This window comes from Bubalus kerabau, chromosome 17, assembly GCF_029407905.1.
Source record: "Bubalus kerabau isolate K-KA32 ecotype Philippines breed swamp buffalo chromosome 17, PCC_UOA_SB_1v2, whole genome shotgun sequence".
In the NCBI taxonomy this organism is placed as follows: Eukaryota; Metazoa; Chordata; class Mammalia; order Artiodactyla; family Bovidae; genus Bubalus; species Bubalus kerabau.
The window spans coordinates 19,090,998-19,108,577 of record NC_073640.1 but is presented as its reverse complement, the minus strand read 5'-3'; the positions used below and the strand labels follow the sequence as shown (position 1 = coordinate 19,108,577).

Here is a 17,580-nt window from a genome sequence, read left to right as displayed (position 1 = left end):
CTTACCAGATGACACCAGTTGTAAAGAACTTGCCTGCCAATGCTAGAGATGTAAGAGATGTAGGTTTAATCATTGGATTGCGAAGACCCCCTGGAGAAGGGCATGCCAACCCATTCCAGTATTCTTGCCTGGAGAATCCCATGGTGAGAGGGGTTTGGAGGGCTACAGTCCATAGGGTCGCAAAGAGTTGAATACGAATGAAAGTTGAGCAACTGACATTTTCTTAATTGTTTTCGGTTTGTTTTTGTAGGTTTTTTCCTTGTCTTGTGTTTCCTACCTATAGAAATCCCTTTAGCATTTGCTGTAAAGCTGGTTTGGTGGTGCTAAATTCTCTTAATTTTTGCTTATCTGTAAAGCTTTTGATTTCTCTATCAATTTTGAATGAGATCCTTGCCAGGTAGAGTAATCTTGGTTGTAGATTTTTCCCTTTTGGTACTTTAAATGTATCCTGTCATTCCCTTCTGGCCTGCAGAGTTTCTGCTGACAGATCAGCTGTCAACAGTATGGGATTTCCCCTCTATGTTACTTGTTGCTTTTCCCTTGCTGCTTTTAATGTTCTTTCTTCATGTTTAATCTTTGTTAGTTTGATTAGTATGTGTCTTGGTGTGTTTCACCTTGCATTTATCCTGTATGGGTATCTTTACAAAAATTGCTAAAGAAAATTAGTCTACTTCTTGATCCAGAGAAATAACCAGTATTATTGCATATTATTCTTTCCATTGACAACTCAATCCATGATCACTTGATTAGGTACAGAAATCAGTTAAAAATTTAAGGCAATCCTCAGGGTTTCCCTTTTATTCCAGAGAAAATGAGATTTAGACAAATGAATACAGTCAGTTGAGGGTTAAGCTAGTATCCCAATTTCCAATTCCTTGGCTGCACATCTGAAGCAAATTTCCCCTCTGCATGAAATATACATCTATATACATTAAATTGAAACCAACAAGGGAACTGACAAGTAAAATATTTAGTACCTAATGCAAGGAATATATAAAAATGTTGAAAGTTGAACAAAAGACTAGAGAGAGAAGCTACTGAACTTGGAAAATGAAAATTCTTTATCAAGAGTTTTATTGTTAAATTAAGCAATCTTTTTTGTTAGAAAACTAAAATTTAAGAAGCAAATCATATTCAAAGGAAAGGTTGTTCAACCCTGGGCTGCTACATAAATTTCAGACATTCTCTGATCATGACGAATGAATTGGTTAATAAATGGCCAAGTTAATTAAACATGCAAATCAAAAAAATGAAGTTTGTTGTTGCTACTGCTGTTTTTTTACCTGGTTGCCAAAGAGGTTGAATCCATTAATTGCTTCTAGAGCTGCTTTTGCTAAGCCAACAGAGCTAGAAGAGAAAAGGGAATACTTTATAACTCTGATGTATTTGTCTATAAAAGAATAACTGTTATATGATGAATATTCACAAGCAGGTATTTTTATTAACACTTGTAACAACTTCCCAAGAATAATGTCTAATACACTTCAGTCTGACATTTCATTATGTTAATTTTTCTTCCTTATAGTTAGTGATCTCCAAGGAAAAATATTTCTAAGTTCACCATGATCTACACAAATGGTCATACTATTGATGGGAGTAGTCTTAATTCCAGTATCACTTATATTCAGTAACTCAAGGGAAAAAAATGATTATGTTTAGAAGAAAGTGTAGTATGATGATATTTGCATGGTAATATCAGGCTGGGCATCATCATTCAGATCAATGAATAGAGCTTTTGTCATGTCAATTCTGAGCCCTAGAAAAGATTTTGCATATCACACACTAGCCACAGAGTATGGTTTAATATACCCATTCAAATGCTCTTTGATTAAGGTCCAATGAAATGGCATTATTTTATGCTCACAGATCAAAGGATCATCATACCTCTGATTTTTTGCTATATTCTTCTGTTTGTAATAAAATGTATACTTCTTTGGCCTCTTAGATATCTAATAGTGCTGAAAAATGGGAAGACCCAAATTTCATTAAAAATATGAAACTGTCATCTTATAAATATCAACCTTTAAATATTTTAGATCTAATATCTAGTTTACTTATTGCAATTTTTTGTCTTCTTCTCAAAGCAACTGCATATTCCATTAATCATTTAAAATTAATGATCTGTCATCATTTCTCTAAAGCAGTGATTATTAAAGTGTGGTTCCCAGAGCAGTAGCATTACCTGGAAGCTTGCCAATTCTCACTGCTTTCTGGGAATGGGATGTAACAAGCCCTCCAGGTGCTTGAATGCACTTTAAATCTGAGAACCACTATCCTGAGCTATTCGTGTTATCACGATCTACATTTTCTATGGGCTGTTTACATGAAATGTTCTCAAGTAAGCATTAATTTTACTACAGAATAGTAACTATTTGGGAAACATTTTAAAATACATGAATGGGAAGGAATATAGCCAATGTTTTATAACTTTAAATGAAACAGAGCCTTTAAAAATTGTGAATCACTGTGTTGCATACCTAACACATAATATTGTACACAAACTATACTTCAATTTTTATAAAGGATAATTAATGTATGGAGATAGTGATCAGGTGGAAGGTACATTGAGGAAAATAAAAAAATTGTATTTCAATGTCCTACCTAATTGACACACCTAAGAAAATTTTGACACATTAACTCTCAGGGGCCTATTTTAAGTATTAAAACATCTTGGAATTGATAAAACAATGCAGTTTATAGCAATAAAGTGAAATCCAGAAACTCAAAGATGAGCTAAGAGAAAGAAAAGATTTTTTTTTTATTACATAAGTTAAAAGTACAAAGGTAAGTGACTCAGACTACAGGATTTTATCCACGGGTGATATAATCACAGATATAGAAAATCCTTCAGTTCAGTTCAGTCACTGAGTTGTGTCTGACTCTTGGCAACCCCATGGACTGTAGCACACCAGGCTTCCCTGTCCATCACCAACTCATGGAGCTTACTCAAACTCATGTCCACTGAGTCTGTGATGCCATCCAACCATTTCATCCTCTGTCGTCCCCTTCTCCTCCCACCTTCAAACTTTCCCAACATCAGGGTCTTCCCAAATGAGTCAGTTCTCTGCATCAGATGGCCAAAGTATTGGAGTTTCAACTTCAACATCAGTCCTTCCAATGAATATTCAGGACTGATTTCCTTTAGGATGGACTGGTTGGATCTCCTGGCAGTCCAAGGGACTCTCAAGAGTCTTCTCCAACACCACAGTTCAAAAGCATCAATTCTCTGGTGCTCAATGGCAACCCACTCCAGTACTCTTGCCTGGAAAATCCCATGGACGGAGGAGCCTGGTAGGCTACAGTCCATGGGGTCGTGAAGAATCAGACATGACTGAGCAACTTCACTTTCACTTTTCACTTTCATGCATTGGAGAAGGAAATGGCAACCCACTCCAGCATTCTTGCCTGGAGAATCCCAGGGACGGCGGAGCCTGATGGGCTGCCGTCTATGGGGTCACAGAGTTGGACACGACTGACATGACTTAGCAGCAGCAGCAGCAGCAGCTTTCTTTATAGTCCAACTCTCATATCCATACATGACTACTAGAAAAACCATAGCTTTGACTAGACAAACTTTTGTTGGCAATGTAAAGACTCTGCTTTGTAATATGCTGTCTAGTTTGGTCATAACTTTTCTTCCAAGGAGCAAGCATCTTTTAATTTCATGGCTGCAGTCAAAATCTACAGTGATTTGGGAGCCCCCAAAATAAAGTCTTTCACTGTTTCATTGTTTCCCCATCTATTTCCCATGAAGTGATGGGACTAGATGCCATGATCTTAGTTTTTTGAATGTTGAGTTTTAAGCCAACTTTTTCACTTTCATCAAGAGGCTCTTTTAGTTTTTCTTCGCTTTCTGCCATAAGGGTGGTGTCATCTGCATATCTGAGGTTAGTGATATTTCTCCCAGCAATCTTGATTCCAGCTTGTGCTTCTTTCAGCCCAGCGTTTCTCATGATATACTTTGCATATAAGTTAAATAAGCCAGGTGACAATACATAGCCTTGACATACTCCTTTCCTGATTTGGAACCAGTCTGTTGTTCCATGTCCAGTTCTAACTGTTGCTTCTTGATGTGCATACAGATTTCTCAGGAGGCAGGTCAGGTGGTCTGGTATTCCCTCTCTTGAAGAACTTTCCACAGTCCTTAAGAATCAACAAAAATATACTATGTCGATGATACCACTCTAATGGCAGAAAGCAAAGAGGAACTAAAGAAACTCTCGATGAGAGTGAAGGAGGACAGTGAAAAAGCCAGCTTAAAACTCAGTATTAAAAAAACTAAGTTCATGGCCTCCAGTCTCATCACTTCATGGCAAATAGAAGGGAGAAAGGTAGAAGAAGTGACAGATTTCCTCTTCTTGGGCTCTAAAATCACTGTGTATGGTGACTGCAGCCATGAAATTACAAGATAATTACTTTTTGGCAAGAAAGCTATGACAAAACTAGACTGTGTTAGAAGCAAAAATGTCCATATAGTCAAGGCTATGGTCTTTCCGGTAGTCATGTACAGATATGAGAGCTGGACCAGAAAGAAGTCTGAGTGCCAAAGAATTGAAGTGTGGTGCTGGAGAAGACTCTTGAAAGTCCCCTGGACAGCAAGGAGATCACACCACTTAGTCTTAAATGAAATCAACAATGAATACTCATTAGAAGGACTGATACTGAAGCTCCAGTACTTTGGTCATCTGATGCAAATGGTCAGTTCATTGGAAAGACCCTGAAGCTGGGAAAGGTTGAAGGCAGAAAGAGAAAACAGCAACAGAGGATGAGATGGTTGGATGGCATCACCAATTCAATGGACATGAACTTAGGTAAACTCCAGGAGATGATGAGGGACAGGAAGTCTGGCATGCTGCAGTCCCTGGGGTCATGAAGAGTCGGACATGACTTGGAGACTAAGCAACAACAAAGTCCCAAGAGACAAATTCACTATCAAAATTAATTTTATTTCTACATACTAGCCATAGACACTTGGAATTTTAATGTTAAAAATAAGTATCACTATAACATGAAATAACTCAAAATATTTTAGCATAAATTTAAGAAAATATGTGCAAGACCTGAACACTGAAAAACATTTCTGAAAAAATTAAAAAGACCTAAACAAAGAGACATCCCACATTCATGAATTGGAAAACTGAAGATCATTAAAGTATCAGTTATCTTCAAAATGATCTATTGATTCAATGCAATCACAATCAAGTATCAACAGGCATTTTTTGTTAAAAACTGACTAGCTAATTCTAAAATAAATGTGAAAATGTCCTGGAACAGTAGAAAGGTTTTCTTTAAAGGAGAGCAAATCTGAAGGACCACTTCAGAGGTAAAAGAGCTCTACGATAATGCTGGTAAAAGAAGACATTTCTGAAAAGATACAAAGAAACTGTGTAGGGCAGATAGTTTTTCTTGGACTTAAAAAAAGCAAGTTATTCCTTAAAAAAACATGTTGAAGGACAACTTGATTTCATGACTTAGCATAAAGCAACAATTACCAGTGCAATATAGTACAGATCAGGGCAGACATGTAAATCAATAAGACAGTCTAGAAACAGACCCATATACATGATCAAACAGCTAGGTAAGTCAATGCGGAAAGAATAGCCTTTAATGGTGCTGGAATAGTAAAGTATCTATATGGGGAAAAAAATCTCAATCATTGCTTCATACTACACAAAAGTAATCTGAAATAGATCATAGACTTAAATGTAAAAGCTAAAACTATAAATCTTTTAGAACAAAACCTAAGAAAAAACTCTTCACAATCCTGAAGTGGAAAAAATTTCTAAGACACAATAACTAATCATAAAAATTTTGAGAAATTAGACTTCATCAGAATTAATATCTGATCTTCAAAACATGCCATTAATAAATGGCATGCCATTTATTACATGCCATAATAAACATGCCATTAGTGAAATTAAAAGGCAAGTTGAATTCTGTAAAAAAAATTTGTAAAAAAATAAAAAACCCATATCTCACAAAAGAATCTAAAATATATAAAGAATTGTTACAACTCAGGAAGAATACAAACAACCCAATTTAAAAATGAGAAAAAGATTTTAACAGACACTTCAAAATGCAGATATATGAAAGTAAATGGTACATGAAAAGATGTTTAATAAAATTAGTCAACAGAAAAATACAAATTAAAATTACCACATACTCATAAGAATAATTTAAAAAATACTAACAATACCAGGTATAGATAAAGATGTGGAGCAACTGCAGTTTCTGCCATTTGATGGCAGGTATGAATGGTAGGAATGAAATGGTAGGAATGAAAAATGGTAAATTCCTTTCAAAAAACAGTTTGGCAGTTTCTTAAAATGTTAAAACACTTATTATAAAACTCAGGAATTCTACTCTCATGTATTTTTCCAAGAAAAATAAAAATATATATTAACAAAAAGAGCTGTATTGAAATGTTCACAACAGCTTTATTTTAATAGCCCAAACTGTCAAAAACCAAATGCTCATCAACAGAAAATAAACCAAAGTGTGGTTTATCTGTATAATGGGATACTATTTGACAATAAAAAGGAACAAAGAACTGAAAAAAATAAATAAAATATATGAAAGGGAAGGTGGAGTAGACATAATTTTCCCTATTCCTCTAAGTACAATTAAGAACCCCAGACATAAAATAAGAGACTTGCCTGTAGCTCAGACAATAAAGAATCTGCCTGCAATGCAGGAGACTCAGGTTCGATCCCTGGGTCAGGAAGATTCTCTGGAGAAGGGAATGGCAACCCACTCCAGTATTCTTGCCTGGAGAATCCCATGGACAAAGGAATCTGGTGGGCTACAATCCATGGGATTGCAAACAGTCACATACGACTGAACAACTGCTACTACTACTACCAGACATAACATAAACAAATATAAAAAGGCTCAAAAAGATAGTGAGAAGGCAGCCTGCCTAGGAACCTCAGGATTCCAGGAACAGCAGTATAAGGAGTCTTCTGAGTTTCCCTTTTGCATTTTTTTTTTGCCTCATATATATACCAGACTTAGAGCTGAATAAACCAACAACTAGGAAATACAGGTAGATACATACAGAAAAACACCCAGCAAAAGCCAATGGACCAGGAAAAGAGCAACCTAGCAAAATGGAAAACTTTTAGACCATAACCAGTCAAAAAAACTGTGACTCTATCCCCACCCACTCCAGTATACACTGAGTGGGGAATTTAGATTTCTATGTTCCTGAGACTATAATGAGGAACTGCACCCAACATCCAACCATCTCAATTGTGGTGGTGTCAGAAAAACCCAAGGACGAAATCAAGACTTGCATTCCCAAAGGATGGTAAAAAGTCTCCATTCTCACATCTCAGTGTCAGTGGATATCACATGGAGAGCCTAGACTCTCATTTCTACCCACCAGTAAACAGGTGAATTGCCCCTTCCTCTGGGGATGGCACCAGAGGAAATCCAGTGGACAATTAAAACTCACATGAATGCCCAACTATAAAGAGGCCACACCTTTTTCCTTGTCATGTAAGTGGAGGTCATCTGGAAATTAGTACTGAGGTAATAATACTTCTACCTCCCAGACAGGGAGGTATTAATTGAAGCCTACTAGGGAGCTAGACCTGATAACCCAGATCCAGTAGTAATGTAGAATCTCTATCTTGGGTGTCAACAACACACAAAAAACTGGCAGTAATGTGGTGATGTGTTTACCCTCTTCCCCTGCCAGAGTAGTGTCAAAAAAACACAACTAAAATAAAAATAAAACCCACAGTCTTATAATATCTTAAACATTCATCAGTTCAGTTCAGTCACTCAGTCGTGTCCGATTCTTTGTGACCCCATGAACCACAGCACACCAGGCCTCCCTGTCCTTCACCAACTCCCGGAGTTTACCCAGACTCATGCCCATTGAGTCAGTGATGCCATCTAACCATCTCATCCTCTGTTGTCCCCTTCTCCTCCTGCCCTCAGTCTTTCCCAGCATCAGGGTCTTTTCCAATAAGTCAGTTCTTCGCATGAGGTGGCCAAAGTTTCAGCTGCAACATCAGTCCTTCCAGTGAACATCCAGGACTGATCTCTTTTAGGATGGACTGGTTGAATCTCCTTGCAGTCCAAGGGACTCTCAAGAGTCTTCTCCAACACCACACTTCAAAAGCATCAATTCTTCAGTGCTCAGCTCTCTTCATGGTCCAACTCTCACATCCATACATGACCACTGGAAAAACCATAGCCTTGACTAGATAATCCTTTGTTGACAAAGTAATGTCTCTGCTTTTTAATATGCTGTCTAGGTTGGTCATAACTTTCCTTCCAAGCAGTAAGCGTCTTTTAATTTCATGGCTGCACTCACCGTCTGCAGTGATTTTGGAGCCCCAAAAAATAAAGTCAGCCACTGTTTCCACTATTTCCCCATCTATTTGCCATGAAGTGATGGGACTAATTAAAAAAAATCACTCATCATATCTAGAACCTGAACTATTCAAAATGAATAAAATCTATCTATCTGTATCAATACATACTTATACTGAGACAAGAGAGATGTGAAAATTAACAAAGACTTTAAAGCAGCTGTGATGAAAAGGCTTCAGTGAACAATTATGAGTATGAGTGAAACAAATGAAAAAGGCTCAGCTATGAAATAGGAAATCTCAACAAAGTCTTTAGAACTGAAAAATACAATAATCAAAACAAAAAGCTCAGAGAACAGGATGAAGGAGACAGAAGAAAGAATAGCTAACCTGAAAGATAAAACAATAGAAATTATCTAGTCTGAACAAAAGAGAGAAAATAGACTTAACAAAACAAATAAAGAGAATCTCAGAGACCTGTGGAAGTTTAACAAAGGTTTATCATTCATGTCACTGGACTTCCTGAACAAGAGGGAAAAAAAAGGACAGAGCTTTAAAAAAAAAAAGCATCTGAAACAATGGCAGAAAATTTCCCAGTTAGCAAGTGACAAAAAGCTAAGTGAAACTCAAACAAAATAAAATAAAAATACCCTTTCAGGACACATCATAACTTCTGAAAACTAAAGAAAAAGAAAAATCTTTACAGTATCCAAAGAAAACATGTCTACAGGGGAAAAGCAATTAAATAACAGTGAACTGCTTATAAAAAAACAAAACCCAAAAAACCACAAAGCTAAAAGAATGTGACATAAGAGATTTTAAGCATTAAAAGAACTGTCAACCCAGAATCTTATACCAGTAAATATATTCTGTATATTTATTTATTTAAGCAAGGCATTCCCAGATGAAGGAAAAGTAAGAGGTCTGTCATAAGCAGATTTACCCTAAAAATATGGAAGTATGTTCTCAAAACAGAAAGGAAATGCTAGATAGTTAGAAAATGGTAAACAAATGGCAAATACAATAGGCTTTTCTCCTGTTGAGTTTTATTTATTTATTTATTTATTTTTACTTTATTTTTTTTAATTTAAATTTATTTTAATTAGAGGCTAATTACTTTACAATATTATATTGGTTTTGCCATACATCAACATGAGTTTTATAAATTATGTTTGATAGTTACAGCAAAAGTTATAACACTGTGGTTCTAAATGTATATGGAGGAAATATTTAATATAATTAGATTATAAATGGGGGAGGCTAACAAAACACATATGAAGGTAAAGTTTCTATAATCCCTCTACCTGATAAAATGATGACATTAATACACTGAGTACATATGTGTATATAATAATACCTAGAGCAACCACTGAAAAGCCATAAAAAAGATCATTCAAAACCAGTATAGATAATCAAAATGGAATTCTAAAAAATGTTTTAGAACAGGAAGGTAGGAAAAAGAAAACAGAGAAATGAAAAAAAAAAAAAAAGAGAATAAATACAAAAATAAAATGGCAAATGTAAACCAAAACATATCAATAATTACATTCAACGTAAAAGTCTAAACATGGCAATTAAAGATTGGCAGAGTTGATCTAAAAACATGACCCAACTGTATACAAGAAACTCTTTTTGAATATAATAATATAGACAGGTTGAAAGTAAAAGGATTTAAAAAAGAAGTATCATGTAACTATCGATCTCAAATGAAAGCATATTTTCAAGTCCCAACCCAAAGAGATAGTATTTGGAGATGGGGCTTTGGAAGGTAATTAGACTTAGATTAGGTCATGAACTAGGTCATGAATGTGGAGCCCCTATGAATGATGGAATTAGTATGCCTGAGTCACACAGCATGTGGGATCTTAGTTCCCTGACTAAGGATGGAACCATGCCCTCTGCAGTGAAAGCATGGAGTCTTAATCCCTGGACCCCCAGGGAAGTCCAGGATTAGTATTTCTTTAAGAAGAGAGACCACAGAGCTTGCTTTGTCTCCCTCTCTGTCATGAAAGGACATGGCAAGAAGGTGACGATCTGTAAATCAGAAAAAAGTCCTCACCAGAGAACAGAGATGTCTGGCAACTTGATCTTGGACACTTTAGACTCCAGAATATATAAATTCCTGTTGTTTAAGCTACCCAGTCTATGGTACTTTTTTTTAGCAGGACAAATCAATGAATACAAGTCTATATAACAGGAGTATACATTTTTTTTTTTTCAAGTGCTCACATCAACATCAAGAGATCCTATCTTGGCCATAAACAAAATCTCAAGACTATAAAAGCACTGAAATCCTATTGTACTCTTTAATCACAATGGCATCAAACTAGAATCAATAATAGAACAACAACAGGTACATCTGCCAACACTTGTAAAGAAAACAATATATACCTGTCTACATAATCCACATGAATGAAAGAAGAATCTCAAGTGACATAAAAAATACAATGACTAGAATGAAAATGAAAATATAACATCAAAATTTGTGTAGTATAACTAAAGTAGTACTAAAGGAAATTTACAGAACTAAATGTATATATTAGCAAAGAGAAAAGCCTCAAATCAATTATCTAATCCCAATGTAATTGAAGCTAGAAAAAGAGCAAAATAAACCTGAAGCAAACAGAAGGAAATAACACAGATAACAGAAAACAATGACAATCAATACACCCACACCCACCAAAAAAAAAACAAACCAGAAAAAAATCAGTGAAACAAACAACTGATCTTTAAAGGGCTAAAGAATATTGACAGAAGCCTGACAAAGATATAAGACACAAATGACCAATATTAGGCAAAAAACAGGAGATAACACTACAGACATTGTAGGTATCAAAAGGATAATGAGCAAATACTCTGAACAATTCAACATACATAGATTAAAAGGAATGAATCAATTCCTGGAAAAGCACAAACTATCACTACTCACTCAATATGAAATAATTTGAATAGCCCCATTACTGTTAAGAAGTTGAATCCATAATTTTCAAATGGTCAAGAAAAACCCTCTCCATACCTATATGATTTCATTGAAGAAATCTAGCAAACATTTAAAGAAAAATTAACACCAATTCTACACAATCTCTTCCAGAAAATAGAGGGGGGAAAAATCACTTCAGAGTTCATTTAATTGAAGCTAGCATTACTCTGAAACTCCAGTACTTTGGCCATCTCATGCGAAGACTTGACTCACTGAAAAAGACCCTGATGCTGGGAGGGATTGGGGGCAGGAGGAGAAGGGGACGACAGAGGGTGAGATGGCTGGATGGCATCACTGACTCGATGGACGTGAGTCTGAGTGAACTCCGGGAGTTGGTGATGGACAGGGAGGCCTGGCGTGCTGTGATTCATGGGGTCACAAAGAGTCAGACACGACTGAGCGACTGAACCAAATTGAAGCTACCACTACAAACAGAGTAAATAAAGTAAAAAATAGTGATAACACCAAATGCTGGCAAAGATTCAGAGAATGACATCATACATTGCTAGTAGGAATGTAAAGCAATATGAGACTCTCAAAACTAGTCTTGCAGTTTCTTTAAAATCTAAACATGTAACTACCCACCAACTGAACTACTGGACATTCATCCCAGATAAGGTCATAGTCATTTACAACTATGTTTTCTTCTAAGAGTTTTATAGTTTTAGTTCTTACTATAGGTCATTGATCCTTTTCCAGTTAATTTTTGTATTATATACTGCACAAAGTAGGGACCCAAATTCATTCTTTTGTATCCAGTTGTCCCAGCATCATTTGCTAAAAAGACTATATTCTTCTCTATCAATTATCCTTGCAACTTTGTCAAAATCAACTGACCATACATGTATGGGTTTCTTTCTAGATCATCAATTCTACTGCACTAATATCTGTATCTCTTGTTATACTTGTACCACACTATTTAATTATTGTAGCAGATTACTGTAACTATAGGAAGCTCATTACTGTAGTAAATTTTGAAGGTGCAAAGTGTGGATCCTCCAACTTTGTTCTTTATCAAGCATTGTTTTAGCTATTCTGAGTCCCCTGCATCTCCATGCAAATTTTAGGATTAGTTTGCCAAATTCTAAAAAAAAAGAAAAAGATTTTTGAGATGGATTACACTGAACACCCCTGGAGTAGGAAATGGCAACCCATTTCAATATTCTTGCCTGGGAAATTCCATGGACAGAGGAGCCTGGTGCTATATAGTCCATGGGGTGGCAGAGAGTCAGATGTGACTGAGCACACACTGAACACAGGATATCTTTGCATTCTTGTATGTGTTCTTTAATTTTTTTCAACAAGATTTTATTGTTTTTGATGTACAAGTCTTGCATTTCTTTTGTTAATCCCCTCTACTTTTAAAGTGAGGAAACTTAAGTTCTGAGAGATTGAATGTAAGTAACTTTCAAATGCATCCTTATTTTCTCTTTGGTGAAAACTCTGTTCCCTACTACAATATATGCAGACCATTTTACCCTGGTTCTCAAGAACAACTAAGCGAATAATCTGGCATTGCTTCCCAGGTGACCCTAGTGATGAAGAACTCACCTGCCAATGGAGGAGATGTAAGAGATGTGGGTTTTATCCCTGGGTCTGGAATATCCCTGGGAGGAGAGCATGGCAACCCATTCCAGCATTTTTTGCCTAAAGAAACCCATGGACAGAGAAGCCTGGAGGGCTATAGCCCAAAGAGTCACAAAGAGTCGAACAAGACTGAAGCAACTTAGCACGCACACACTGCTGACTCAAATCTGCAGTCCAGCATTTCACTTTCAGTGAAGAAGTACCTCACACTTCCACAGGTTGAACAAATTTCAAAACAATCCACATGGTACTCGCTAGTATACTTTAGAGAAGGGGCATGGTCTCTTTTCATAGCCAAAGTCACTTTAGAGAAATGACAAGGCCTACAACCTGGAGGAACAAAGTCCAAATGAAGAGTATATGCTAGTTTAAAATATGTCTGCCAAATCTTTGCCTTCTATCAAAAGGTGGAGTCTAATTCCCCTCACTTATCTTATTGACTCTAACAGATAGGATGTAGTGAAAGTTATGCTGCATGATTTCCAAGGCTAAGTCATAAAAAGATACAGCTTCCACCTGGCCTGTGGGTTTTGGGACACTGAACCTTGGAACCTAGCTACCACAATGTGCAGAATCTGTATGGAAAAACTTCATATAGGTCTTCCTGCTGAAGTCCCAGTCAACACTCTGATACCCAAGTGAGGAAATCTTCAAAGTTGACTCTAGCCCCAGCCACAACTGATGGCATGAACATGAGACCCTAAGTATGAACCAGCGTAGTTAGCCTAGTCAACCCCCTGAACCATGAGAGTTAAAAATAGTAAAAGATTGTTGTCTTGCTGTTTTATGCTTCTAAGTTTGGGATGCGTTACTTGAAACAGTAGGTAGCAAGAAAAGAACCTAAGGCAGGTTTCTAACCGTACATGCACCCAGCACAATCATACCTAGCCTTGAATAGTCCAAATGGAAACCAAACAGTACCTGCATAAGAATTCTAAAATCTTAGAACCTAAGGGTTAGAAGAGCCATAGGAATCATATACTCTGACAATGCACGCAAAAACATTCGCTGCCAATTTATTTTATTGCTTAAGGATGTGTTGTCAATGCCCCGGGAGTTCTCCGTTAGTCCCCAGTGCACAAGGTTCTAAGTTTTAAAATGGTGCAGAAAGACAGCCAAGGGATGAATTTGGAAACTGTCCTCTAAATAAAGCACTACAAAAGAAAGAAACATTGTATCTGGATTATAGTAAAGGTCAAGTTCTTACCATTTCAATTTTCTTTACAATGCAATTGGTTGAATAATCGGACTTAATTGAAATTCACAAATATCTTAATTTATTATTGACTGGTTATTTAAATCTTTGGCAACAGCAAGCTATTTATGTGACTATTACCAACAGAGCATTCACCAATTTGGTTCTTTAAAAGTATTACCTTACATTTACTTATAGGAACTAAAATAAAGTGTTTACCTGGAAGATAGTTTTTAATAAAGTGATTTATTGCATAAATGAAAGCTTCTCTAGAAAAGATAATGGGTTTGGACTAGGTGATTTAAAACCCACCATGGAATCCAAAAGATTAACTGGCAAGCATGGAAATTAAATTCACAATCTCATATTCATTAACATTATGCTTTAACTCCCTGAGGTGCCCAATCATACTTCCTGAAAAAAAAAGACTTTACAGTACTATGGTTTTAATGGATGTTCATGAATTGTTCAGTACAGGAAAAATACATAAAATGAAGCAGAATGGGTGGATAACTGCCTGTATTATAGCTCAATGACTAGAACATCAGAAATGACTTAAGAAGAGTAAGTAGTTACTTTAAATAACAAGTACTGTATGAAATAAAATGGTCACCAAAAGTATCTTAAACTGAGTAAAGTGGTGCTATGATGGTTACTTATCAGATATTTTAGTGATAGCCTTCTTTATTGGAAAAGCCTAGAGAATAGAATATAAAATTGTATTTCCCCCTACAAAACCCCAATAATCTTTCCTTCTGGATATATATCTATTATGGGCTTCCCTGATAGCTCAGTTGGTAAAGAATCCACTTGGACTGCAGGAGACTCCAGTTCGATTTCTGGGTTGGGAAAGATAGGCTACCCACTACAGTATTCCTGGGCTTCCCTTGTGGCTCAGCTGGTAAAGAATCTGCCTGGAAGGTGAGAGACCTGGGTTTGATCCCTGGGTTGGGAAGATCCCCTGGAGAAAGGAATGGTTATCCACTCCAGTATTCTGACTTGGAGAATTCCATGGACTGTATAGTCCATGGGGTTGCTAGGAGTCAGACACGACTCAGCAACTTTCACTTTCATACGTATAATAATCTTTCCATTTGGGCATTGTTGTTCAGCTGCTAAATCGTGGTTCAGCTGCTAAGTCATGTCTGACTGTGCAACCTCATGGACTATACAGTACACCAGGTTTTCCCTGTTCTTCAGTATTTCCCAGAGTTTGCTCAAATCATGTCCACTGAGTCAGTGATGCCATCCAACCATCTCATACTCTGTCATTCCCTTCTCCTCCTGCCCTCAATCTTTCCCAGCATCAGGGTCTTTTCCAACAAGTCGGCTATTCGCATCAGGTGGCCAAAGAACTGGAGCTTCAGCTTCAGCATCAGTCCTTCCAATGAATATTCAGGGTTGATTATATATCTACATTACTATGTTATTACAACTTTCCTTTTTGCTTTCCAATAGCCAAAAAATTTAAAGTTAGGTTTGAGATTCAATTCATATTTTATAGAGGACTCATCTCTTCTCCACCTGTAATGCAGGAGACCCCAGTTTGATTCCTGGGTCAGGAAGATCCCCTGGAGAAGGGACAAGCTACCCACTCCAGTATACATGGGCTTCCTTGGTGGCTCAGACAGTAAAGAATTGGCCTGCAATGAGGGAGACCTGGGTTTGATCCCTGGCTTGGGAAGATCCCCTGGAGGAGGGCATAGGGACCAACTCCAGTATTCTTGCCTGGAGAATCCCCATGGACAGAGGAGCCTGGAGGGCTACAGTCCATAGGGTTGCAAAGAGTCAGACATGACTCAGTGACTAAGCGCAGCTCATTTTCTTCTCCAAAACAGTTTTGGCTTAAAGTGTTTAAAGTAGCCCCAAGGAGTAAAAACAGCCTTACTTAAATGAGGAAAGGAAATTTTTAAATTAAAATCATGAATTTAACGTGGAACAGCTAAAAAGACCACCTGGATATGTAACTCTGGGGATTAAGAATTAGTGTTATACTTTTTGCCTGTGGATACCACTGAGTAAGCATCGTTGATGTCTTCCCCCTCCACTGCCACCATGTCTAAGTCAAAGTCTCCCAAAGAGCCTGAACAGCTGTGGAAGCTCTTCATCAGAGGACTGAGCTTTGAAACAAATGATGAGAGTCTGAGGAGCCATTCTGAGCAATGGGGAACACTCACAGACTGTGTGGTAATAAGGAATCCAAACACCAAGTGCTCCAGAGGCTGCAGGTTTGTCACACATGCCTCTGTAGGGGAGGTGGACACAGCCATGAATGTAAGGCCACACAAGGTGGATGGAAGAGTTGTGGAACCTAAGAGATCATCTCAAGAGAAGATTCTCAAAGAGCTGGTGTCCACTTAACTGTGAAAAATATTTTTGTTGGTGGCATTAAAGACACTGAAGAACATCATCTGAGAAATTATTCACAATAGTAGAGGAAAACTGAAGTGACTGAAATCATGACTGACCGAGGCAGTGGCCGAAAGAGAGGCTTTGCTTTTGTAACCTTTGATGACCATGATTCCATAGACAATACTGTCATTCAGAAATACCACATTGTTAATGGCCACAACTGTGAAGTGAGAAAAGCTCTATCAAGGCTTGCCTAAGCAAGAGATGCTAGTGCTTCATCCAACCAAAGAGGCCAAAGTGGTCTGGAAACTTTGACGGCAGCCATGGTGGTGGTGGATATTGGTGGCCGCAGGGTGGCTATAACAGGTTTGGTAATGATAGAAGCAATTTTGGAGGTGGGGGAAGCTACAATGATTTTGGCAATTACAACAATCTATCTTCAAATTTTGGATTCATGAAAGGAGGAAACTTTGGAGGCAGAAGTTCTGGCTCCTATGGTGGTGGAGGCCAATACTTTGCCAAACCAGGAAACCAAGGTGGCTATGGCGGTTCCAGTAGCAGCAGTACCTATGACAGTGGGAGAAGGTTTTAATTACTGCCAGGACACAGAGCTTAACAGGAAAGGAGAGCCAGAGAAGTGATAGGTTACAACAGATTTGTGAACTCAGCCAAGCACAGTGGTGGCAGGGCCTAGCTGCTACATAGAAGACATGTTTTAGACAACACTCATGTATATGAGCAAAAACCTTGAGGACTGTATTTGTGATTTATTGTGTAACAGGTTATTTTAGTTTCTGTTTTATGGAAAGTGTAAAGTATTCCAATAAAGGGTTTTAATGTAGTTTTTTTTTTTTTTTTTTTGCTGTTGATTGCTAAATGTAATAGTCTAATCATGATGCTGAATAAATACGTTTTTTAAAAATGTGCTGTGAAAAGTTAATCTACTCTGAAGCCATTTTGGTAAAGTATCCCAACAGTGTAAAGTCAGAATTCTTTCAGGGTGATGCCGGGTTGCACTCAAATTTATTTACAACCTGCTTTGGTAGAGAAGCTTTTGTCTTCAGAACCTTGTTGTAGTTGAACTGACAGTTACTGTGTTGTGACCTGGAGTTCACCTTTAAAAGAGTCACCCATGCAAAGTC

General features: G+C 37.2%; 1 protein-coding gene and 1 pseudogene across 4 annotated transcripts in view; one reads left to right on the top strand and one right to left on the bottom strand.

The window, feature by feature from the left end:
• Positions 1-17,580, bottom strand: part of PHKB (phosphorylase kinase regulatory subunit beta) — a 235,261-nt gene that overhangs the window by 131,523 nt on the left and 86,158 nt on the right. For all 4 annotated transcript variants that reach the window (XM_055552724.1, XM_055552725.1, XM_055552726.1 and 1 more), the window contains one exon: positions 1,284-1,347. In XM_055552724.1, coding sequence (XP_055408699.1) covers positions 1,284-1,347 — 64 coding nt within the window. The remainder of the gene's footprint in view (positions 1-1,283; positions 1,348-17,580) is intronic.
• LOC129631598 (heterogeneous nuclear ribonucleoprotein A1-like) lies at positions 16,142-17,030 on the top strand (annotated as a pseudogene).